Source organism: Limanda limanda, chromosome 3 (genome assembly GCF_963576545.1).
Source record: "Limanda limanda chromosome 3, fLimLim1.1, whole genome shotgun sequence".
NCBI lineage: Eukaryota > Metazoa > Chordata > Actinopteri > Pleuronectiformes > Pleuronectidae > Limanda > Limanda limanda.
In genome coordinates, this window is record NC_083638.1 from 33,874,949 (window position 1) to 33,899,521 (window position 24,573).

Sequence of the window (24,573 nt, forward strand, 5' to 3'; positions counted from 1 at the left end):
AATCCTCTGCTCGGCCTCGGTTATCCGCTTCTCATGGCTGTCCAGTTCTTCTCTGTGTATTTTTAAAAGCTCTGACAGTGGGCCGATTTTTTCGTCGATGACTCTTGAGATGTTGGCTGTAATTTCGCCCACCGCTTCGCAAGCGCCCGTAAGCTAGCCCCAGCTCCGGTGTCAGCTATGATGCTAGCTCCCGCATGGACCTCGCCAGCCTGCTGGCTGTGCTCAGCATCATCGGGAGCTATATTTCTTTTACGTGGCATGCTGTCGGATTGCCTCAGAAAGTAGCTGTCAATGTTCATGTTAGGCTAATGAACCATTAAGAGGTTGGAGTGCTATTTTTGTAGGTTTAAGTGAATAAATTAGCTAATAAGCGCAGCAGCTCTCCCGAACGTGACCTTCCCTCACGCCGCCATCTTGAAAACCTTAACATATCTTAAAAAAAAAGGGGACAGGGATGTGATGAACAGATGAATTAGGAAAACAAAACAAAAAGACTTTATTAGGAGTACTTGTTGTTGTGCTTGCTTATAATTTTACTTTACAATCACATGTTATAGAAACCTTTGCAGTTAAACTCACTTTTGAGTGTTGCTGACAGTACAATAGAGGCAACTGTAGTGGCTCAGGAGATATGATAGGTCATCCACTAACCAGAAAGTTGTTGGTTTGATCTCTATCTCCTTGGGAAAGATACTAAACCCCAAATTGCGACGACAGTGTTTAAGTGATGTATGATAGAGATTGTGCCGCACATATATGTATTGTATGATTGTGTGTGTGAATGGGTGAATGGCAAAACTGTAATGTAAAGCTCATTGAGTGGTCTTTAAGTCTTTAAGAATAGAAAGGGTGATATGATTACAGTCAATTTATAATTTAAAGTGGTGCCTAATGGCCTGTTTACAGGCTGAATGATCATGAGATTCGTCATTCCTGTTACCTCATTGGCACTGTTTTTATCCATGAATGTATTCATAATTGTAGCCGTAATTCAATTCCTAAAATGTATTTGTCACTATTTTAGTGATGATTTTAACAGATATTGTGCACCATTGCTCAACCCAAGATTCTCACTGTAGCTTTGTGTGTGCACTGATGTTATAACCAATAACACTGATGGACAGAGCTACAGGCAGGCAGAAAATGTACACTTCCCACTGAGTAGAAATAAACTGATGTTAGATGATAATTCACAGCAACAAGGGATGACAATTATGTTTCACACAGTAATCCAATCATAAAAATGTGAACTTGAGTGGTTTTAATGCTGAGAGGTAGTCCCTTAAAAAGGGATATGTGGCAGTGGTGCATGCCACGGGGCTCTCCAAGACACAGACAGAGACGTAACGATTGCTTTTTAACATTATTTATTCACCACACACGTGATCAAACATATAAACTTATCACACACAAGCTTTGCAGCTTTGCTCCGGCTTCTCTCAGTCTCTTCCTTCTCTGAGGGCCTTGAGGCAGCGAAGTGGCTGTCTTTTAAAGTGTGAGGACCAATCAGCTTACAGCTCTCACCTGCTCTGATTGATCCTCTGTGGTGCAGGTGAGGGTGCTCTCCCAGCCCCCTCACCTCCACATACCCCCATCATAAATTTCAGGCCGGGGATTTATCTGGCCTGACCTACTCCCCCCCCCCTTTCCACGGGCCTGGGGTCTCATTTATAATATATAATATATATTCATATTAAACAACTTAAAGCAAATTTGGTTCAGATTCGATTTAACAGCGGAGTTACTGAGCCGAGTCATTAATAGGTTTTAATAATATCTTCTAACACTGTGCGTGTATCATCAGATCACTGCAGTAAACGGGACTGAGCAATCAGGCGCACAGAGCGCACTGGAGATTACTTATAAGAAATGAAGAAACTTTCCAAATAATATCCCAGATGTGAGGTGAGAATCCACTGGTGTGAGGGAATCGGTCCGATGCTCTAAATAAATAAATACTGCCGTGACAGTGGAGCGGGGATCTGCTCGATGTGTGCATGCGAATGGAAGGACGAGGAGGAAGCGAGGGTTCAGCGATTTCTGATCTCACACAGTGTGTTATCCACAGCAGCAGCGACAGAGTATCAGTGTATTTTCTTTATTAGACATCACTGCTGTCACATAAAGTAGCTCTTCACCTCCACCTCACTAACAAACAACTCGATGTCAGTGTCAGAAAGTTTCACTTCCTCTTCACATCGCTTAATGCCGTGACTCCGTCAGGACTCACGGTGGAAACCCATTGGTCAGCAGCATCATTTAATATTCACGCCGTGCTTTGCATTGACCATTTATGGTTGAAAGTCGGCGTGTGGAGGGCGGATTTGGAGGCAGATCCACGTACGAACGTTTCCAGGTGGACTGTGATTTATAAAGCAAACATTGTGTTCAGGTGTACGTGCGCCAGTTTTATAAATCGCAATTTTCTTTTGCGTACGCCATTTCCGGCTTTTGTACGTACATACACTTTAAGTATGAATCCTACGCACTCTCTTATAAATGAGACCCCAGGAGAGGAAGCCAACCCACCCACCGATGCTCTCCGGAGGTCGGGCAGATGGGCTTCGTCGTCCGTGGCATCTCTCCGGAGGCCGGGCAGATGGGCAACGCTGCCCTGGATTCGGCCTCTCCACAGGCCAGGGAACAGGGGCTTCAGGGGACGGCCTCACCGCCGACGAGGGACACTAAGACACTTTGAGCCAGTATGAAGGAGCTTCCCGTACATCCAACCAGACCTAACAGCTCTTGCAGCAGCATTTAGAGGTTTAGGAGTCGACAGAGGGTAAGGTTAGATTCATTAGATCATTTTTCTATGTATAGGTGTATGTTGTCATTGAACTGTGCTAATTGTACTGATTGTGTTTACAGCTGATTGAAGCGGGAAAGATGACATGGATACACACTGGGCAGATTCGGAGTCCCACAAAGAACGTATGACCAAAGAAACATTTCAAGCTTCACCTGATTAGTTTTTCACTGAGTAAGCCAGTTGTGTTTGTACAATATTTGTGCTGTTTGTAAATAAAGCTTTGACTCAACATATACCTTGTTCATGTTTTTCCCCTGTACAATATGTTCAACATATAACGTCAAGCATCACACGAATGCATGTTTAATCTTCATTAACTGCAGTGCTCTTGGTAAAGGCTTACTAATAAATAATAATATATATAAATTATTACAACTCTATATTAATTATTAATATTGTGTGGGAGGGGTTTACCAACGTGTGTACTGCAATGACCCAGGGTGACCAATAGCAGCAGCTCTACCAGACAATCACGAGTGACTTTTCATTTCAAGGGTCTGTGGTTGCATCCAATGGTGTCTCGAGAGAAGCTCTCACCAGGGGCTTGTCGACGTGTTCGTTTATCCCAAATATGAGAAGTGCCTGTCTGGTCTAATTCAACAAGTATTTATTAAGAAGCAATGAAAAGTCAACAGCATAGCTATGGGCACGCAGTCACACAGCCTCGGCTAATCAGTAGCACGGGGTAGTCAATAGTCGCGCTGAAAAGACGATGATTGTTATATTTATAACAGTAGGTATAATTTGATTAGTCAAAATAATGAAGGGGTGTCAACGCAAATCAATTTGGTTCTTCCTTGTTGGTGCACAGGCGTAGATCCATGCCTCTTGGCACTGGAACCAGGAAGTGAAGAGGAGCCGCTCCCAGTCACGCTCCTCCTCTGATAGTTTGCTGGAAAAATCTCCTCCCCACCATGACAGTTTGATTTTGTGTTTCATAAACTAGCCTTGAATCGGCTGACACCTTGTGGGTCAGTGTTATTGTTTATTGGAGTAAAGAATATTGTGTTCCTGGTCTATCGGCTGTATGTTCTGTTTGTGTAAACATTCGGCTCCTCCAAACCAAAACAATGTCACTCTGTCTGTCCTTTTATCAAGACAAGTGTGAGACTGACAAGCGATGTGATGCACACACATACATTCTAGCTAACTTCAAGATTAATACTACGCAGCAAAGATTATTATAAGTCATGGTGACTTCTGGCCCAAACTGCTCCTTCCCCCAGCCTCCTGCTTTATTGTTTAGAGTACAGTCACAGACACAGGCACACAGAGAAGCTAAGATTTAAAATCCCAACTGGCTTCACTCTGATTCATATCCTAATTAGAGCGCACCTTCGCTCCGCGACCCCCCGGCGGCTCTCCCCCTTTCTTCTACAGACACGTGGTATATTTTGGCCCTTTACATAGGTTAGTGTCGCTAGCGAACATGGAACTCGCGTCCTGTAAACAGGCACTAACTGCAGGGGATTAGGTGAGTTCCAAGAGGTTTCCTTTGATGGAAATTCTGCTTTTCGTCTAGTGCAGGTTGTTCAGTTGTTCATTTTGTATAAACCTCCCCTCAAAAAACGGAGCTCGACCCCAGTGGAGAATTTTACAGGGTGCAGTTGCTTCCAACACTTCTATTTCTGTTCTTAATTCAGCTGTTCTTAATAAGTGGCCATTCTGCAACCTGCTTGATACTATTAATGATGTCTTTACTTCACGCAAGAGATTGACTTTTAACAACGTTTTTTAACTTAATTTTTACTGAGAAGGTTTTTATCATGAGAGTGCTTTACAGCTAATTTAACACAGACAAGTGGCAGCTCCTTAACTACCTCTCAGGTTAGGCCAAAAAGGTATGTGAGCAGAAAAATCAGAGTGGAGAACAAAGAAGGGAAGGAAGCAAAGCCAGTGTGTGTGATATCGTGTTCAGTTTTTCCAAAAATGTCTCTGATCTTTTAAAAAACATAACCTGCACTGTTACTAATGATCAGCTCTCTTTCCTCTCTTTTTAACTGACGGATGTATTTTTTATTTAAATCAGCACTATATTGTAACCTACAGATTGTAACATGGAAAATATGTAAATAAAGTGTATTTGTAAAATAAAAAAAAAATAGGGCTACGTTGTAGCACTGACAGGCCTGAGCACACCATTTTGAAGCCTGTTGCGGTTAGTGGAGAGGGCGATCAATGACCAAGCACGTCTCTGCTTTGAATGCGTTTTGCCCATGCGGCAAGGATAAGGTTTCACTTCCTGCGTCCGTCACGCAATGTCGATTCCTTGCCTTCTTATTGCTCATTAAGGTCCATGCTATCAATTGAACATAACACTGTGAACATTTTATGTAAATTAAATGGTAGTTGTAAAACAAAGCTTTTTTCCTGATGCCAGTAGGTGGCGCCATCAGTATTATTACACACAGACTAATAGATCTGTTCAAGTAGGGGCTCTGATGTAGCGTGAGCAATTGTTGTTGCAACTTACAATGTTACAACAACTTCATTTTCACACTGATCAGTCGGTGGCGCTATGACACTGCACTCATATTAATATATTGAGCTTTTCATTTCAGGATTGTGATCATAGGTCAGTAGTTCGGGGCCGGTTGGATAGTGAGTGGATTTACAAAGTACTTCCTGTTTAATGGAGAATCAGTAGGTGGCGCTATGACCCTGAGGAAATATTGACACATAGTTCAGGCTTGGACTGTGATCATGAGATAGAAATTTGGTGGTGATAGGATAATGCACAGTGGAGATATGACAATATTGTCTCTTTTGGCAAAGGATGAACCTTCGCCGCACCTCAATGTTTACACGGTTTGAGGAAATGTCACAATTCTGACCAGGGGGGGGGCTGTTGTTACACAACATGAACACTGAAGTTACATCAATTTTGTGTGTCACGGTGAGTTGATGAACTTTAACGCCACTATTATGCAGTTGGACAAACATCTTATGCCTACATTATCAATGTCTTGAGACCCATGTCTCACAGTTTGACATGGTTGCGGTCAGTGGATGAGGAGGAATACATCAAAGTGTAAGCGTTCAAAAACTAGACATTTCCTGTTGCCACCAGGGGGCGCTTTGATTTTAAGTCATGACTTCTGTGTGGATTTCATCAGGCCGGGACTCTTGTCTCACATGTCTAGTTTGGACTCGATTGGACAATGTATGTCTGAGATACAGAACCACGTGTTTTGATAGCGTGTAACCAAACTTTGACGCCACGCCACGGTCACACGGTGTGACGAAAAATAGATCTTTGAGGTAGTTTATATCTCCATGTTGTTGTGATGACACTGATCTCCATATGAAGTTGATCTGATCAAAGCCCTGGGACAAGTAGGTCAAAGTAAAAGTTGTTTGTCTGGTCATGTTACACCTGGGCTACGAGTTTTGTGAAGATCGGTGAAAGCTAACTGAGGGGCTTTCCCTTAGTTAGCGCTGTTGAGCCATTTTGCCAAGCCCATTTCAAATTACTCCAGGAGACAATCCCCTCTTCCTGGTTCACCTGGAGGTGCTCATTAAACCACCTCCACCATGACAAACCAGAGACAAGTGGCACAGAACAAACAGGTGAAACAAATCAAAATAAAATAAAAAAATGGAGGGAAACTCACAAGAGCAGGAATTAAACAGAACAGAAACACATGAGGGAAATCAGAACTTAACACCGAACTAAAACAGATTACCATGCCAGTATGTGATGCTTTCTGATGAATGACTAAAGGAAGCATATGCAGAGTGAAAGATATTGGTCCAAGGACTGCATTTTTTATCCTAACTGCTTTTTTCTGCTCTAGAAACGGATACACTCACTTCACTGTGTTGTTTCAAAGAAATCTCCCAATCCAGATTCCTGTGTGAACCCACCTGTGACCTTGAGCCCCAGAGGTATCACCTCATCTGGTTCAGACTCGCCAGCAGAGCTACTGTCAGTTCTGAGCCCAGAGGAGAGAGAGCTACTGGGGACCATCACAGCCCAGGGCTACCCTGTCCATACTGCCATCATTGCTCTTCAGAGGACAGGTCGGCAGAGCCCAGATCAGGTGAGTCATTCACATACAATGATACCTCTGACTTTTCTTTGCTGTCTGCACTTCAAACAGACCTCAGACATCTATATTATACTGGCCAATGCGTGTGTAGTATACATGTATGCGCACACACAAGGACACATACAGTAAAACATAATATCTGCTGTAAACAGTGGGATCCAAAAGTTAACATTTTAGTTTGGGGTCTAGGCTCCGACTTAATCACTCCCCCTGATATGATTACTTAGACATAATGGGAATGATGAGCAAATACTTGTAACCCCCAAAATCAACACAAATTCTGAGCCTGGCGTTAAGGATCACTATCTTCTACGTGTGGGCCATTCACCGCTGCAGTGTGGCCATTCTCCGTCGACGCATTGGCCTGTAGGAGAATATAGTACCTAGTAAGACTTTGATGTGTGCGGGATTCACCACCGCAGTGTGGCCATTCTCCGTAGGCGCATTGGCATGCAGGAAAATATACTACCTAGTGTTGTGCAATAATGGTTCGGAATGATACCATAAGCTGGTGTGCCTTTAGGCGTTCAATACATTTGGTTATCAAAAATATAAAAATAAAACGTTAATATTTAAAATATTAATATTAAATCATAACTTTAGTTTGACTAAGTTCTCGCGGGGCACCACCCTTCACATAAGGGAAACGATAGCCAATTTATTGATTAAGATCAGTCTCATTTAGATCTAGTTCACTTAGAAATCTTAATATTTACTATTAAAGATTATATAGTGAACAGTTAAGGTTTATAGAGTTCTTGACAGTGTAGAGGTTGGCAAACTTCACTTATGCAACATTAATGACAGGACAAGGTTAAAAGAAAGCATTTATTATAAACATAATAAGTATAAAACACCAATTACTAAACAATATACTAACTAATAAATATGTGTATGTGAGTGTGAGTGTGTGTGTGTGTGTGTGTGTGTGTGTGTGTGTGTGTGAGAGAGAGGGGATCTCTGGTAGCTAAACAAAGGGAGTCACACCTTCCTGTGATCTTTAAGATGGTCTCTAAGATAGCACACCCCCCCCCCCTCCTTATGGTCGGGGGACTTAGTTAAGTAGGTGAAGAGATATGCGGGGTCTGTGAAAATGCTAATTAGAAAATGGCAGAGTCTGAGTAGAGCCTAGCTCACATTAACTTTGATTTAGCTTGTAACTACAATAACACCACATATATCAATCAAACTTATAAACACCACACAGAATCAAATAAACAGTCTTGCTTAGCCTAGTAAAATTATTAAGCCCAGATGTTACCAGTCCAAGGACAGGGAGAAAGTTGCTGTGCAGTTCGGTTAGCAGTTCTGGCTTTTGAAGTCTCTGGTTCGTGTGGTCTCTGCTCCCGCGGTTCTGTTGAGCTGTGCAGTTCAGTTGCTTATTGAATCTGTAGTTCTTACCTGCAGGACACCGAGTCGCTGCAAGGAGTTTAGAAGAAACTTGGGATGCGTGGAGGTTTTCTTGAGAAGATGAGCAACGATTCCATTAGGCAGCATTACTCATACTATTTAATCAAAGTTTTTGCTTGTATAGTCCATAATTACAAAACACAATTTGTCTCATAGGGCTTAACGAGATGCAACATTCTCTGCCCTTTACCCTCAACATAAGTGAGGAAAAAATAATACACAACAGGGTAAAAAACCTGGAAAATCTCAGAAAGCCACATGTGATGGATCCATCTCCCAGGACAGACAGGAGTGCGATAGATGCCACAACAAGGGTGCAGCGAATCATCAGATATGCAAGAGTGGCATTAGGCAGCAGAGAGTACATAGGGTGCAGCAACTGACAATCTTTGACAATCAATATTCCTTCTTGTGGAGGCTGAAATGGCATGGTAAACTGTGCTCGTTGCTGTGCCCCTTCTAAGGGAGTAAGGGGGATAACATTTAGGTGTTAGGCCGCAGCTCTGGCAGAGATTGCGAAGCTTTGAGGAGATCTCATCATGGTTAACACCTCCAATTCCATTCTGCTCTCCGTTATGTTCCATGGCGTAAAAACTAGTGACGCACACAAAACACCCTTTTGAAATACTAATGCTTCTACCATGTTTGCACCTGTTATCATTTATGCAATTATTCTTGGTAGATCACACTGCAAAACACCCTCAAACCAAATGTGTAATCTATTATAGTGCACAAGCAATTGAACACTCTTTATTTGGGATCTTAGTAGATCAGGCCCTAAGAGAGGTGCAAGGCTTGTAACTTTAAAGATGCTGCTGGCAGGGGGCAAGAGACCAGGTCAATTACTAGGAATTCATCCAAAGAGTTGAAGATAAACTATTTTAACACATCTGAGAGAGTGTTGAAAAAGCAAGGGCTACTTTGGCAGCCATATGTGAACACTATTTATACCATAACAGCATTGTAAGGGGAAAGTGACAGAACTTAGAAGGCATCTGTAATATTGTGCTTTTCCCAACAACTCACGGCAATGTCAGTGGAGGCATTTTTAAAGATAACATTTTATACGAAATTTATATGAAAATTATACATGCCACATTAAGGATGATTTAGACAAGAGAACATTGGAGTTAGACCCGGACAGTTCTTACAGTGCAGTTCATCAGAGAAAAGAACCACGGATGGAATAGGTTAGGTTATTATGCTGAGTAAAATGACGTCTGATTAGGAGCAGATATATTACGGACTGATCTATTCAATATTATAGATCAATTAAAATATTTTCTGAATGTTAATAACTTCAGGGGAGGACAACATGACCAAAATAAATGAAAAAGATAGATAAATTAGTATCATTAACATTCTTGTTTGACAATATTGATAATTATCAGGATGAATGAAGAAAGTTTGGGGTCACTTAGAAATTTCCTTATTTTTCAAAGAAAAGCACTGTTTTTTTCAATGAAGATAACATTAAATTAATCAGAAATACACTCTATACATTGTTAATGTGGAAATTACTATTCTAGGTGGAAACGTCTGGTTTTGTATGAAATATCTACATAGGTGTATAGAGGCCCATTTCCAGCAACTATCACTCCAGTGTTCTAATGGTACATTGTGTTTGCTAATTGCCTTAGAAGACTAATGGATGATTAGAAAAACCTTGAAAGCCCTTGTGCAATTATGTTAGCACAGCTGAAAAACGTTTAGCTGGTGAGAGAAGCTAGTTGAGTATCTGGAGCATCACATTTGTGGGTTTTATTATACTCTCAAAATGGCCAGAAAAAGAGAACTTTCCTGTGAAACTCGCCAGTCTATTCTTGTTCTTAGAAATGAAGGCTATTCCATGTGAGAAATTGCAAAGACTCTGAAAATGTCCTACAACGGTGTGTACTACTTCCTTCAGAGAACAGCACAAATGGGCTCTAACCAGAGTAGAAAGAGAAGTGGAAGGCCCTAGTGCACAACTCAGCAAGAAGACAAGTACATTAGAGTCTCTAGTTTGAGAAATAGACGTCTTACAGGTCCTCAACTGGCAGCTTCTTTAAATGGTAGCTGGTATGCTGTCGGCCAGCGCAGTCTCAACCCCATTGAGCTGTTGTGGGAGCAGCTTGACCGTATGGTACGCAAGAAGTGCCCAACAAGTCAATCCAACTTGTGGAAGGTGCTTCAGGAAGTGTGGGGTGAAATTTCTACAGATGACCTCAACAAATTAACGGCTAGAATGTCAAAGGTCGTCAAGTCTGTAATTGCTGCAAATGGAGCATTTTTTTTTGCATTTATTTCAAATAAAAATCCTTATTTCTAACCTTGTCAATGTCTTGACTATGTTTTCAATTCATTTTGCAACTCATTTGATAAATGAAAGTGAGTTTTCATGGAAAACACGAAATTGTCTGAGTCCCCAAACTTTTGAACCGTAGTGTATATGTCATTAATAATTGATATGTGCCAACATCACGGCAACAACACAAGATAGTATGCAAGAGGTTAAAGACAAAATATATATACATAGTCCCTTGCTTGGGGTACACTGCATCAATAAATCCTTCATAACAGTGTTTCTTTGCTGTACCTACTGGGTTTACATGTATTGTATTCATAATCTAAATAAAACAGAGCCTCAAACTAAATGTCCATTATTTAAAATATATTATTTTATAAGTGTCCATGGCTCTTGTAAATCATTGTCTCTCTAATAGAACAGAGGCTGCACGTTCCATGTTTATCAGCACTATGAGATCATTTAGCCGTTTATTTGATTATTTTAATTAAACAAAACATTATTTTTTTACTTTCCAGTTCATGAGTATGGTTCTTTGCATAGAAATGCCAACATTATCAAAAGTGTGTTACTGCAGATTTTGAACCTTTCATTTTATTTCCAAGCAAGCATATCTAGGGATACTGATACATCTTCATTTTTTATAGAACACAGTATATGTTTGACTCCTTTCCAGTATTTCCTTACTTCTGTGCAGAGGGAATGACTCTTAATAACTGCAAAACTTTACCAATCTGAGATGATCAAACAACATAAAACAACATATATATATACGCATTACAACTTTCCTATATAATGATTTATACTGAGATGATTGTTGATATTGTAGTGCCCCCTTTAATTTCTAAGCCAATGGTAGAAAGGATTAGATTTGCTAACATATCTCTAGGTCCGTGAGCGGCTGCCTTAATAATAACTCACAAGAGGAGTTTAACTATGTTGAACAGACGACACATTTATTGCCTAACAATAATCAAAATATATTCACAGTACCTGATTTATGGTATAAACGACAGTTAAAAAAAAATAGGGCTCTCTTAAAGTGCCAAATAAAATAAGAAAATAAAGTCCTTTAAATGTGGGGATCTGTGATCCCAACAGGAAGTATTTGAGGCCTTGTGTGTGTGATGAATAATTATGTTCACTGCCACCTGTGTAGACTTTGTGTGTCTAAATACTTATCAATAACCAACTGAGATTGAGCAAGTCAGTTTTCTTCTAGGAACAAGTTCACGGCTGGCCACACTGTATCCATCGCTGTCCCTAGTTCTGCTGGGTGGGCTCGCCATCATTTGACTATTCAGATTCTTCTTCGTCCACATAAAAAACGACCTACACAGATAGTGAATTATTTAATTATCTTTCTGTTCTTATATGAGATCTCATTAATGCTTATCTTTAAAATATCACCTAACACGTAACCATTAACTTACGATATGCAGTTTACCCTGAGATGAATTGCGAAACATCGCAGCAACATTTGTTTAAAGGGGACATATAATGAGGGATAATACCTACAGGTGCAGAAGTTTTTGGAGGTTCAGCTTGAGGAGGAGTGGTGTCGGTAACGCTGTTACAAGCGACGACTTCCTCCTGGTTAAGGCCTGATTCTTGAACATCGGGCCCACAGCTATTTCGGGATGCTGTGCATGGGCCACAGAGCCGGGAAGTTTTGCGGGAGCTATGGTTCAGACGCTGGACGTCCGATTCACACTCTGAGGGAATCTCTTGGGACTGACTTCGAGTTTCGGGAATAAAGCGGTCTTCTTCCCCGGAGGACCCAGACTCATTCGGATTGAGAGAGACAGGCAACCTGCTGTGACACAATGACCACATGGTCAACAGCTGAGATGCTGAAGATACTGGCAGCAATACTGACAGCAGCAGGGCAAGTAAAGGCAGTGATGGGTTATTTTATCTGCTTAAATAGAGCAGCACAGCTCGAGTTGACTGCCTGAACTAGCTCACAGACGTAGCTCCATTTATTTTCATCATTTTGAGACCATTATGTACCACTGTTATAATGATGCTATGTAAGTATAAAAATCCAAGTATACCCTTTATAGTAGCACAATAATACAAGAGTTTTTACAGTCTGCTCTTTTGTTTTCTCTTATGCTCTCATGTCCACTTAGAATTATTTGTTTTACATCAGAGAACCCACGTTTCTTTGCACCTTGGAGCTCGGCCCTCAGACTGACGTCACACCCGAATAACTAGAGTTGATAGCATTCCAGTTGCAGAGGAACAATACAATAATATTTAAAAAACAGTTCATAATAACGCATTGTAATAATAATAAATATAATAATAATAGCATGAATTGATATAGCGCCTTTCAGGAGACCCAAGGATGCATTGCAGCATTTCAATTTGATCAATCTATCGGTCAAATTTTATTTGTATAGCCCATATTCACAAATCACAATTTGTCTTATAGGTCTTAACAAGGTGTGACACCCTCTGCCCTACCCCTCAACTAGAAGGAAAAAATTTCACTAAACGCTATTTACGGGAGAAAAATTGTGAACCTCAGAGAGAGCCACATTAAAGATTCTTGGAGCCGCTGGCAATGGAGTTCTTGTGTCAAAGGCTCCCTTCTAGCCATGATCAAAACTATTTGAAAACTACCCAAGCAAAAAATTTAATATAAAAACTAAATTGAAATATATTAAATATATTGAAATAAAAATATACATCTAAAATATAAATTCTAAAAAAAAGTATCTTACTGAGTAGAATGAATGAATGAATATAAGTAATACTGATTGGGTTGTGCAAATTTAGTTTAGAGTTAGTGTTAGGGTTAAACAGTCATATGGCCTTGGGGATGAAGCTGTCTCTGAGTTTGGTGGTACGGGCCCGAATGCTGCAGTACCGTTGGCCAGACGGAAGCACAAACAGTTTATGGCGGTTTGAGAGGGGTCTTTAATAATCCTGTTGTTGGCAGCTCTATCCTAGTAATGCTTTGAGCAGACATCACAACCCTTTGTAAAGCCTTACGGTTCTGGGCGGTGCAGCTGCCATACCAGGCAGTGATGCAGCCAGTCAGCATACTCTCTATGGTGCACCTGTAGAAATTGCTGAAAAAAAATCCTGGAATCTATGTAGAGCCTCCAAGCCTGCGGTGGAAGAATAGCTGTTGTTTGGCTGTCTTTGTGATTCTGTGTGGAGACTCCAGGTCATGTCATTACTGATGTGTAACCTGGCTCCTACTCTACTTTTAGAGACTTTACGGACAACAAGTAAGCCTGAATTTGTGGAGTGCAATGTGCTAGTGGGGTGATATGATACTATGACTAATGACTTACTGCTGGAGCCTGATAATAAGGAATTACAATAATCAAGTCTGGATGTAACAAAGGACTAGTTTTCTGTATCTTTTTGAGAAAGGGCATGTCTGATTTGGTGCTGACATATCAGATTGGAAAATTGCCCTTTGCCAATAGCATAGCCATCCGCTGTTCACCCATTTCATCCACAATCTCAATTAAAGGAGCGCATCATCATATTTTGAAATATGGTGACAGTGTATAATTGTCTCTCCTCATATATTGTCTATTTTTGATGGGTGTGAAAGATAACACACCCAGCATTAAGCTTTCATTAGACACCTACAATATAACAGACACCCCGGTCTCCAAAACGATTACTTTTGGAAATAATTAAATACATTTACTTATGTACTGTAATATCAATTTTGATATAATTTTGAGACACTTGTACTTTATTTGAGTATTGCAATTCCAAGCTATTTTATTATTCTATGCTACTACATTTCAGACGGAAATGTATTTTTTCAGATCAAGCTGATTAAATTTGAGTAAGTAAATCAAACTATCATCATAAAAATACTACTTACAAATATATGTGTGACCAAAATATCAATTATGTATCAATAATATAGTGTAACACCCATAGTCTGCATTGAATACTTTTGTAATTAATACTTTTTGCAGTTTTATATATTTTTTTACTACAGTAAATGATACAGTAAGATTGGTGACTAGCATTTTTCTCATCCGTCTCAGACCAGGTGAATGCACACAGTGAAGGACAACTTTAATTTGAGCATTTTTTCTCCATTTGTTTTGTCCCACAAGGTCTTGATGTTTCCTGTTTGAATAAAATTTTGTGTGTTTGTGTCTGCAGATCTTAAGTTACCTGGTAGCATGTGACCACCTGTGTCAGCTGGGTTATGACATGGCTGAGGTAGAAGAGGCTCTGGAGATGTTTCAAAACTGTGAGACAAAGGTGGGACATTCAAAGAGCCACAGCATCTCCTTTAATCATATTAGAGACAACAAGACATTACACATGTATAATCAATATATGATCTCTCCTTCTTGAGGCGGAGGAGTTCCTTCATTTGCTGAGTCAGTTCAATGAGATGGGCTTCCAGCAGAACACCATCAAAGAGGTACTGCTGGTCCACGAGAACCACAGAGAACGAGCCCTCGAGGAGCTGATGATGCGTGTGGCATGATGGAGCAGATAAACAGACACACACACACACTTTACATAACTGCAGCCTCTATGTGTAAATTCGACAGTGTAACTAAAAGTGTGATGATGGGGCTAATGATGAGGCTTTTTTGGATAGTTGTCTGCGTTTTACTAGACTATATATGTTGTTGTTAATTTGTTGACTCATGGGTAATATCATTTTCTGGATCTCAACTTTGTATTGTCTAATACTCTGAAATTGTAACTATATTTAGGCAGAGCCTTCAAAATAAGCCTACTGGATTTTCTGCCTCCCCGTGCACTGTCTATTATTGTTTGACATTTTTTTAATGCTTTTTTCCCCCTGTGATAAATACACCTAATTATGGTGGGGATGTATGTTTAATGTGTGTCATTTTCAGACTTTGTTTTGGTATAAAAATGTATTATTAAAACTAATACAAGTAATAGTGAGATGTATTAAACCAGAGTCTTGTTCTTATACTTGACAAGTAAGATCCTAAACTCCTTAAAAAAACAAAAGTGGTTCTCCGCTGCGATGCCATAGGGGAAATTTAAGATTCCACAAAGAACCGTTTGTTTATAGGTTTCCTGAAGAACCAGTTCAATTGAGTGCTTTAGAAAACCAAAAGAGAACTAAACTAAATTTCCCTCTGGATCAATAATGTTTCCATCTATCCATACATACATATGAACCAACATACATACATATTCAGGCAGATAGAACTCAGCAAGAGTTTGTTAAAAATCTACATTTAAAACTAGTTATTTTGAAATTTACCTGCTTAAACCAAGTTCTTGCTCCTCGGGGAAACCCATCAAGTTTTCCCCTTGGAAAAACATCAGCCCATTAGTTATGAAAGGAATATTATTTATTATTATTGAAAAAGCAATTCAGTCTAGTGTTTTCTTTTTAAGAGTAACATTTGAATAAGTAGTTCAACCCCACAATGTGTTGGTGATCAGATTAACAGTTTTAGCTTTTCATTACAACATATGTAAAACCAACATCAAGTTAAACGTATGGTTGAACATCTAAGTAACCATCCATTACACCACAGGGCATCCGGAAAGTGCATTGTCTTACTCAACTGTTTAGGATACTCAACATGGAAGATATGATATAATAAAAGGCAGATGCCAGGGCAAGATGTTTTTAAGGAAACACAATAAAGCTGTCCCAACAGTTCGGCAAGGAGGCTGGTGAAAAATTCATATATTAAAAAAAAAGAAGAAACTTTATGTTGTTCAGATTCTGATGAATTAGAAAATATGTATTGTATTGTAAACATGAATTTGCCACGGGGCACTGCTCCCACTGGGGGGCTGAGCTGGGGAGCTGGGGCTCTCGCAGCCAGGCTTCGGCCCACCTGACTCTGGTTCAAAACGATATGGTTGCAAGATTGTATCTTTGTCTCCAGTAGCCATATTTGAACAGAGGTAATGGATAGCTAAAAATCTGGGCGCTTGTATCTCGTGAAGGAGGGAGGAGGCTAGAGAGGGGTGAGGGGGGTGAGAGGGGGCGGGGCACTCAAAACAGGTCAATCTGAGGAGGGCTTTTTTAGACAGGGTAAAAGGGTTGCTGTTTTAAATGATCCTTCTGGAATTTTGACCAAACTATGTTACAGACATTTCATCAAGACCCCACGGAACCATATCAACTGTGGTAAAATGGGCATACGATGGGTCCTTTCAAAGGCAGCGGCTTCGCTGCCTCAGGGTGCCTCAGAGACTCACAGACAGAAGAGACTGAGAGAAGCCGGGACTAGGCTGAAAAGGTAGTTACTTTGTGTGTGTTTAAGTTTATATGTTTGATCAAGTGTGTGGTGATTAATAAATATGTTAAAAACGTGGAATTCCGTCTCTGGCTGTGTGTTGGAGAGCCCCGTGGCAAGCACCACTGCCACAATGGAGCCCAACGTGGGGCTCTACACAGTTAGAGACGAGGACCAGAAGGCTGAGTGGGAGATGGTGCGGATGATTGAGGACGTGGTTGCCACATACCGGGAGGAGAGAGTGGCCTACAGACGGGAGCTGGAGGCGATCCTAAGACAGGTGGAAAAAGAGGCGGTGGAAAAAGAGGCGATGCTGGCGGGGCGTCAGCTGGCCCAGGCGGGACCCGCTGCTTCTCCAGCCTCCAATGTCCCGCCCAAGGAGCAGGTGAACGCGGCCTCAAGTTCAATGCCGATCCCGCGCCCCCGCACTGCTGCGCAGAAGCCAGCGGCCGGCGCGCCGCCGATCGCACGGATAGGCATTTTTGCTATATGTAAAGTGCCTTGAAGTGTCCCATGTATATTATTTTTCCCTAACACAAAGAGTGAGACATTTCTAGGCATTTTCAGCACTCAGGGTGGGGCTTTAGAGTGGGTCCCTGGGCTCGGCTGGTACTGGAGGTTTTTTCTCCCATGTGTTGTATTTTTCCCTAACCAAACGTGTGGGACATTTCTAGGCATTTTTGCTGTAATATAAAGTGCCTAGAAGTGTCCCATGTATTATTTTTCCCTAACACAAAGAGTGAGACATTTCTAGTGATTTTCAGCACTCAGGGTTGGGGCTTTAGAGTTGGTCCCTGTGCTCGACTGATGCTGGAGGGTTTTTCTCCCATGTATTGTATTTTTCCCTCAACAATCTTGTGGGACATTTCTAGGCATTTTTGCTATAATGTAAAGTGCCTAGAAGTGTCCCATGTATTGTAATTTTTCCCAAACACAAAGAGTGAGACTTTTTTAGGCCCTTTCAGCACTCAGGGTGGGGGCTTTAGAGTGGATCCCCTGGCTCGGCTGGTGCTGAAGGTTTTTTCTCCCATGTTTTGTATTTTTCACTAATCAAACGTTTCAGACATTTCTAGGCATTTTTGCTATAATGTAAAGTGCCTAGAAGTGTTACATGTATTGTATTTTTCCCTAACACAAAGAGTGAGACATTTCTAGGCATTTTCAGCGCTCAGGATGGGGGCTATAGAGTGGGTCCCCGGGCTCGGCTGGTACTGGAGGTTTTTTCTCCCATGTGTTGTATTTTTCCCTAACCAAACGTGTGGGACATTTCTAGGCATTTTTGCTATAATGTAAAGTGCCTAGAAGTGTTCCATGTATTGTTTTTTTCCCTAACACAAAGAGTGAGACATTTCTAGGCATTTTCAGCACTCAGATTGGGGGCTTCAGAGTGGGTCCCCGGGCTCGGCTGGTGGTGGAGTTTTTTTCTACCATGGATTGTACTTTTCATTAATCAAACGTTTGGGACATCTCTAAGCATTATCGCTATAATGTAAAGTGCCTAGAAGTGTCCCATGTATTGTGTTTTTCCCTAACACAAAGAGTGAGATATTTCTAGACATTTTAAGCACTCAGGGTTGGGGCTTTAGAGTGGGTCCCTGTGCTCGGCTGATGCTTAAGGTTTTTTCTCCCATGTATTTTATTTTCCCTAACCAAACATGTGGGACATGTCTCAGCATTTTTGCTATGATGTAAAGTGCCTAGAAGTTACCCATGTATTGTTTTTTTACCCTAACACAAAGAGTGAGACATTTCTAGGCATTTTCAGCACTCAGGGTGGGGGCTTTAGAGTGGGTCCCCGGGCTCGGCTGGTGCTGGAGGATTTTTCTCCCATGGATTGTATTTTTCACTAATCAAAAGTGTGGGACGCATTCGGATTGGTGAAGGGTTCTGAACGTGTGACGTGTTCAGAACGTGTGACGCGTTCAGAGCTTGTAACGCGCTAAGAACGTGAGACGCGTTCAGAGCTTGTAACGCGCTAAGAACGTGAGACGCGTTCTGAACGAGTGACGTGTTCGGAGCGAGTGACGTGTTCGGAGCGTGTGACGCGTTCGGAATGTGTGACGCATTTCTAGGCATTCCACGCCATTAATTTGGCATTTGACGAAAAGTCACAGTAATCTTATGTCTTCATTATCAATGTCTTGAGACCCATTTGATACAGTTTTACATGGTTGACATCGGTGGATGAGGAGGAATACATCCAAGTTTAAGACATGCAAAAAACAACACATTTACTGTTGCCACCAGGGGGCCCTGTTATTTTAAGTCATGATGTCTGTGTAGATGTCCTCAGGCTGGGACTCTTGTCTTATGTGTCTAGTTTGGACTTGATTGGATCGTGTATGTCCAAGAATCAGAACCTCGTGTTTTGATGGCGCTTAATCAAACTTTGACGCAACGCCACGGTCTGAACGAGTGACGTGTTCTCAAAGTGTGACCGGTTCAGAACGTGTAAAGCGCTCACAACGTGTGACACGTTCGGAACAAGTGACGCGTTCTGAATGAGTGACGGGTTCAGTACGTGTGACATGTTCAGAACGTGTGACTTGTTCAGAACCTTTGACGTGTTCGGAACGTGAGACGCGTTCTGAATGTGTTTAAGCATTATGAACGAGTGACGTGTTTGGAACATGTGAGGGCTTCTGAACGAGTGACGTGTTCTGAACGTGTTCCGGGTTCTGAACGAGTGACGTGTTTTGAACGAGTGACGGGTTCAAAGCGTGTGACGTGTTCAGAACGTGTGATGTGTTCTGAACGTGTTACAGGTTCTGAACGAGTGATGCGTTATGAACGAGTGACGTGTTCGGAACATGTGAGGGGTTCTGAACGAGTGAAGTGTTCCGAACGTGTTCCAGGTTCTGAACGAGTGACGTGTTCTGAATGAGTAACACGTTCAGAACGTGTTACGGTTTCAGAGCGTGTGACGCTATAGAACGTCTGACGTGTTCAGAATGTGTGACGGGTTCAGAACGTCGGTTCCTGAACGTGTGACGGGTTCTGAACGATTGACATGTTCAGAACGTGTGACGTGTTCGGAACATGTGACGGGTTCAGAAGAATTCAAACGAGTGACACTTTCAGAACGAGTGAAGCATTCGGATTGGTAACGGATTCTGAACGAGTGACGTGTTCAGAACATGTGAGGGGTTCTGAACGAGTGACGGTTTCAGAGCGTGTGACGCTTTCAGAACGTGTGATGCGTTCGGAACGTGTGACATGTTCGGAACGTGTGATGGGTTTTGAACAAGTGACGCGTTCTGAACGAGTGACATGTTCGGAGCGTGTGACGCGTTCAGAGTGTGTGACGTTTCGTTTTCGGAACGTGTGACGTGTTCTGAACAAGTGACGCATTCAGATTGGTGACGGGTTCTGACAAGTGACGTGTTTGGAACGTGTGACGCGTTCTGAACGAGTCACACGTTCTGAACGAGGGACAGGGTCAGTGCGTGTGACGGGTTCAGAATGAGTGACGCGTTCAGAGCTTGCAACGCGTTCAGAACGTGTGACGCGTTCAGAACGTGTGACGCATTCGGAATGTGTGACACATTCGGATGGTGAAGGGTTCTGAATGAGTGACATGTTCAGAACGTGTGACGCGTTCTGACCAAGTGACTCATTCGGATTTTTCAGAATGTATGACGTGTTGTGAACGAGTGACACATTCTGAACGAGTGACGTGTTCAGATCGTGTGACGAGTTCTGAACGTGTGACGGGTTCTGAACGAGTGACGCGTTCTGAACGAGTGACGCGTTCAGAACGAGTCACGCACTCAGAACTTGTCAAGCGTTCTGAACATGTGAAAAGTTCAAACGAGTGAAGCTTTCATAACGAGTGAAGAATTTGGATTGGTAACGGGTTCAGAACGAGTGACGTGTTCAGAACATGTGAAGTGTTCAGAACTTGTGACGTGATCAGACCGTGTGACGTGTTCGGAACGTGTGACGGTGTCTGAACGAGTAACGCATTCTGAACGGGTGACGGGTCAGAGCGTGTGACGCATTCGGATTGGTGAAGGGTTCTGAATGAGTGACGTGTTCAGAACATGTGACGCGTTAAGAGCTTGTAACGCGCTGAGAACGTGAGACGCGTTCTGAACGAGTGACGTGTTCGGAGCGAGTGACGTGTTCGGAGCGTGTGACGCGTTCGGAATGTGTGACGCATTCTGAACGAGAGACGCATTCTGATTGGTGAAGGGTTCTGAACGAGTGACGTGTTCAGAACATGTGACGTGTTCGGAATGTGTGATCCGTTGTGAATGAGTGATGCGTTCTGAACCAGTGACGGGGTCAGAGCGTGTGATGCGTTCTGAACGAGTGACGTGTTCAGATCGTGTGACGAGTTCTGAGTGTGAAGCGTTCAGAACAGGTGAAGAGTTCAAACGAGTGACGCTCTCAGAACGAGTGAAGCATTCGGATTCGTAACACGTTCGGAACGTGTGACATGTTCTGAATGTGTTACGTGTTCTGAACGAGTGACGTGTTCAGAACATGTGATGTGTTCAGACCGTGTGACGTGTTCGGAATGTGTGACAGTGTCTGAACGAGTAATGCGTTCTGAATGAGTGACGGGTCAGAGCGTGTGACGGGTTCTGAATGAGTGACATGTTCGGAGCGTTTGACACGTTCGGAACGAGGGACGCATTCAGAACATGTGACACGTTCGAACTTGTGACGGGTTCTGAACGAGTGACATGTTCGGAGCGTTTGACGCGTTTGGAACAAGTGACGCGTTCAGAACATGTGACAGATTCTGAACGAGCGACATGTTCAGAACGTGTGACGTGTTTAGAACGTGTGACGCATTCGGATTGGTGAAGGGTTCTGAACGAGTGACGTGTTCAGAACTTATGACGTGTTCAGAACTTGTGGGATGTTCAGACCGTGTGACATGTTCGGAACGTGTGACGGTGTCTGAACGAGTGACGCTTTCAGAACGAGTGAAGCATTCGGATTGGTAACGGGTTCTGAACGAGTGACGTGTTCAGAACTTATGACGTGTTCAGAACTTATGACGTGTTCAGAACTTATGACGTGTTCAGAACGTGTGATGCGTTCGGAACGTGTGACTTTTTTGGCAACAATGGTTAAAATCTTGATTTTTTCATCACACACCAGCCCAAATGTCACAAAAGAGCTGAAAACGAGGAGATAAGCCTTTTTTGGCAACAATGGTTAAAATTTTGACTTTTTCATCACGGATTGGTGAAGGGTTCTGAACGAGTGACGTGTTCAGAACGTGTGACGCGTTCAGAACTTGAAACACGTTCAGAACGTGTGACGCGTTCTGAACGAGTGACGTGTTCAGAACTTATGACATGTTCAGAACTTGTGACGTGTTCAGACCGTGTGACGTGTTCAGAACGTGTGACGGTGTCTGAACGAGTGACGCGTTTTGAACGAGTGATGGGTCAGAGCGTGTGACGGGTTCTGAACGATGACATGTTCAAAGCGTTTGACGCATTCGGAACATGTGACGCGTCAGAACATGTGATGCGTTCAGATCGGTGACTGATTCTGAACGAGTGACATGTTCAGAACGTGTGATGTGTTTAGAACAGGTGACGCGTTCAGAACATGTGACGCGTTCGGAACGTGTGACTTTTTTGGCAACAATGGTTAAAATCTTGACTTTTTCATCACATACCAGCCCAAACACTAGACGAAAAGCAGTATTATTGTCACAGTAAACCTCTTTGGACAGGCCTAATCCCCTGCTGTAACCAACTGTTTCCATGATGTTACCTCGGCGTTCGCCAGTGAAGACAAGGTGGGTCTATCGGCGTTTGCGGACCTTAAGGGGGATTTGGAGAACAAAGGAGAGAGCCGCGGGGGGGCTCGCTGAGCCTCGCGGACCGATCGCGACGTGTGATCTAATTAGCATATGAATCGGAGTCCAGCCGCTGGCTAGAACCTCTCTCTACTCACCATTGGAGGATACCACAGACCCTTGAAACTAATGTCACTCGTGATTGGCTGGTAGAAGTGTTGCTATTGGTCACCTTATGGGTCATTGCAGTGCACACGTGGGGTCACAGCATTCCACACGTGGGGTAAGCCCCTCCCACACAATATTTATAATAAAAATGTATATATTAATATTTATTATTATTTATAAGTAAGCCTTTACCAAAAGCACTGCAGTTAATTAAAACTAAACATTCATGTGATGCTTGATGTTACAGGTGAACATATTGTACAGGGAACAAATGTGAACAAGGTATATGTGGAGTGAAAGCTTTATTTACATACAGCAAAAATATTGTACAAAAACTCAGATGAGGCTTGAAATGTTTCTCTGCAGCCTCTGGGTCATGACTTCTTTGTGGGACTCTGTCTGAATCTTCTCCAGTGTGTAGACGTCTGTGGTGTGTAGCTGTGAGATCAGTGTAGCTTCCAGTCTTATATGAAGTGTGGGACACAGGTCGGTGCGCTCCTGGCTGTGGAAGGATGGATCCATGTCATCTGTCCCGCTTCAATCAGCTGTAAACACATTCAGTAAAATTAGCACAGTTCAATGACAACATACACCTTTACATGTAACTGGAAAATTATTTAATGAATATAACCTTACCCTCTTTCTTCTCCGACAACTCCTCAATGCTGATGTAAGGTCTGGTCGGATCATACTGGCTCATAGTGTGTCTTTGTACGTCATGGACAGGCAGCTGGAAAACAACACATGTAACATGACTTTATTATTAATAAACGGAAATAGCCGCGCTGCATCACCGTTGGAAGATCCACAGCAAAAAAACACCAAAACAATTCATAAACAGTTACTTACATTCAATGGCTTAATTTTCTGCACTTTAAATCCGGACTTTCAGCATCTCAGCCTAACGCCTCTTTGTTTGTGTGTGTGTGTGTGGGGGGGGGGCTGAGGCTGTGAAAACATACAGAACAAAGTCACGTTGATGAAAAAACTTAACGAGAACAAACTGTTACATCTAAGTAATTCATACATATTTACACATGCACTAGATCTGCTCCAGCACTCGATGCTGTATTCGTATTTTAGCAACTTTCTCGCTATCCCAACGAGTGGCGGACATGCTTTCAGATGTAGGGTTAGCTTAGTGGTTAGCATGGCGTCTCTAGCTCACCGTAACTCAGGGACTGTGCGCCCGTCTTCTCCGCCTCGACTCGTCCACACCGGCCCCGCGGCTCTGCTTCCCACGCACTCATCTTCTCCTCCAGGGAAAAGAGTTGTGTCGACTTCAGCAAGTTATTTACCCCGAAGACAGAGTCACTCGTACGGGACAAGCTAAACACGACCCGCTTCCTGTCTGCGGGACACTCGACGCTGCTGCACGGCGTTTACGAGGCTCTGATTGGACGAGTCCATCAGCTGATGACGCGAGCGGGTGACGTGAGCAGCGGTTACTTCATATGGGATGAGCATGTGACTGAGGCCAGGTTTATTTTTTGTGGTGTTTAGTACATTTACACACATGATTCACGCTGTTCTGTGTTCGTAACCTTATAGTTGAATGCACTTATTGTAAGTCGCTTTGGATAAAAGTGTTGACTGTTTTAATGGAATACTGAGAAAGTTTAATAACAACAATTAGACAATTGAAGTTCAAATTATGAAGGAATTTCAGCTCTATATTGTGTCTTCTTTATATTTAAAATAATAATCAAACTGAGTGGAGATGTATGTTGTAGCCAAACAGCCGGCTGCTGTGTTTTGTCACTGTGCAGTCCATGGGGGATTAAATATTACACTGAAAAAATAAATAATTAAATCAATGAATGTTTCATAGCAATTTT

At 42.3% G+C, this 24,573-nt stretch overlaps 1 protein-coding gene and 1 long non-coding RNA gene across 2 annotated transcripts in view; one reads left to right on the plus strand and one right to left on the minus strand.

Moving 5' to 3' along the window:
- The window catches only part of ubap1lb (ubiquitin associated protein 1-like b), a 39,575-nt gene extending 24,548 nt beyond the window's left edge, over window positions 1-15,027 (plus strand). The window contains 3 exon segments of the mRNA XM_061068866.1: window positions 6,643-6,852; window positions 14,711-14,879; window positions 14,882-15,027. Of these exon segments, the coding sequence (XP_060924849.1) occupies window positions 6,643-6,852; window positions 14,711-14,879; window positions 14,882-15,027 (525 nt within the window).
- Window positions 15,028-23,020: 7,993 nt separating this feature from the next.
- On the minus strand, window positions 23,021-23,628 carry LOC132999100 (uncharacterized). The gene is made up of 3 exons (XR_009678023.1): window positions 23,585-23,628; window positions 23,372-23,465; window positions 23,021-23,280 (listed from the first exon to the last, which is right to left on the minus strand). It is a non-coding gene; the product is annotated as an uncharacterized LOC132999100 (long non-coding RNA).
- Window positions 23,629-24,573: the final 945 nt, after the last annotated feature.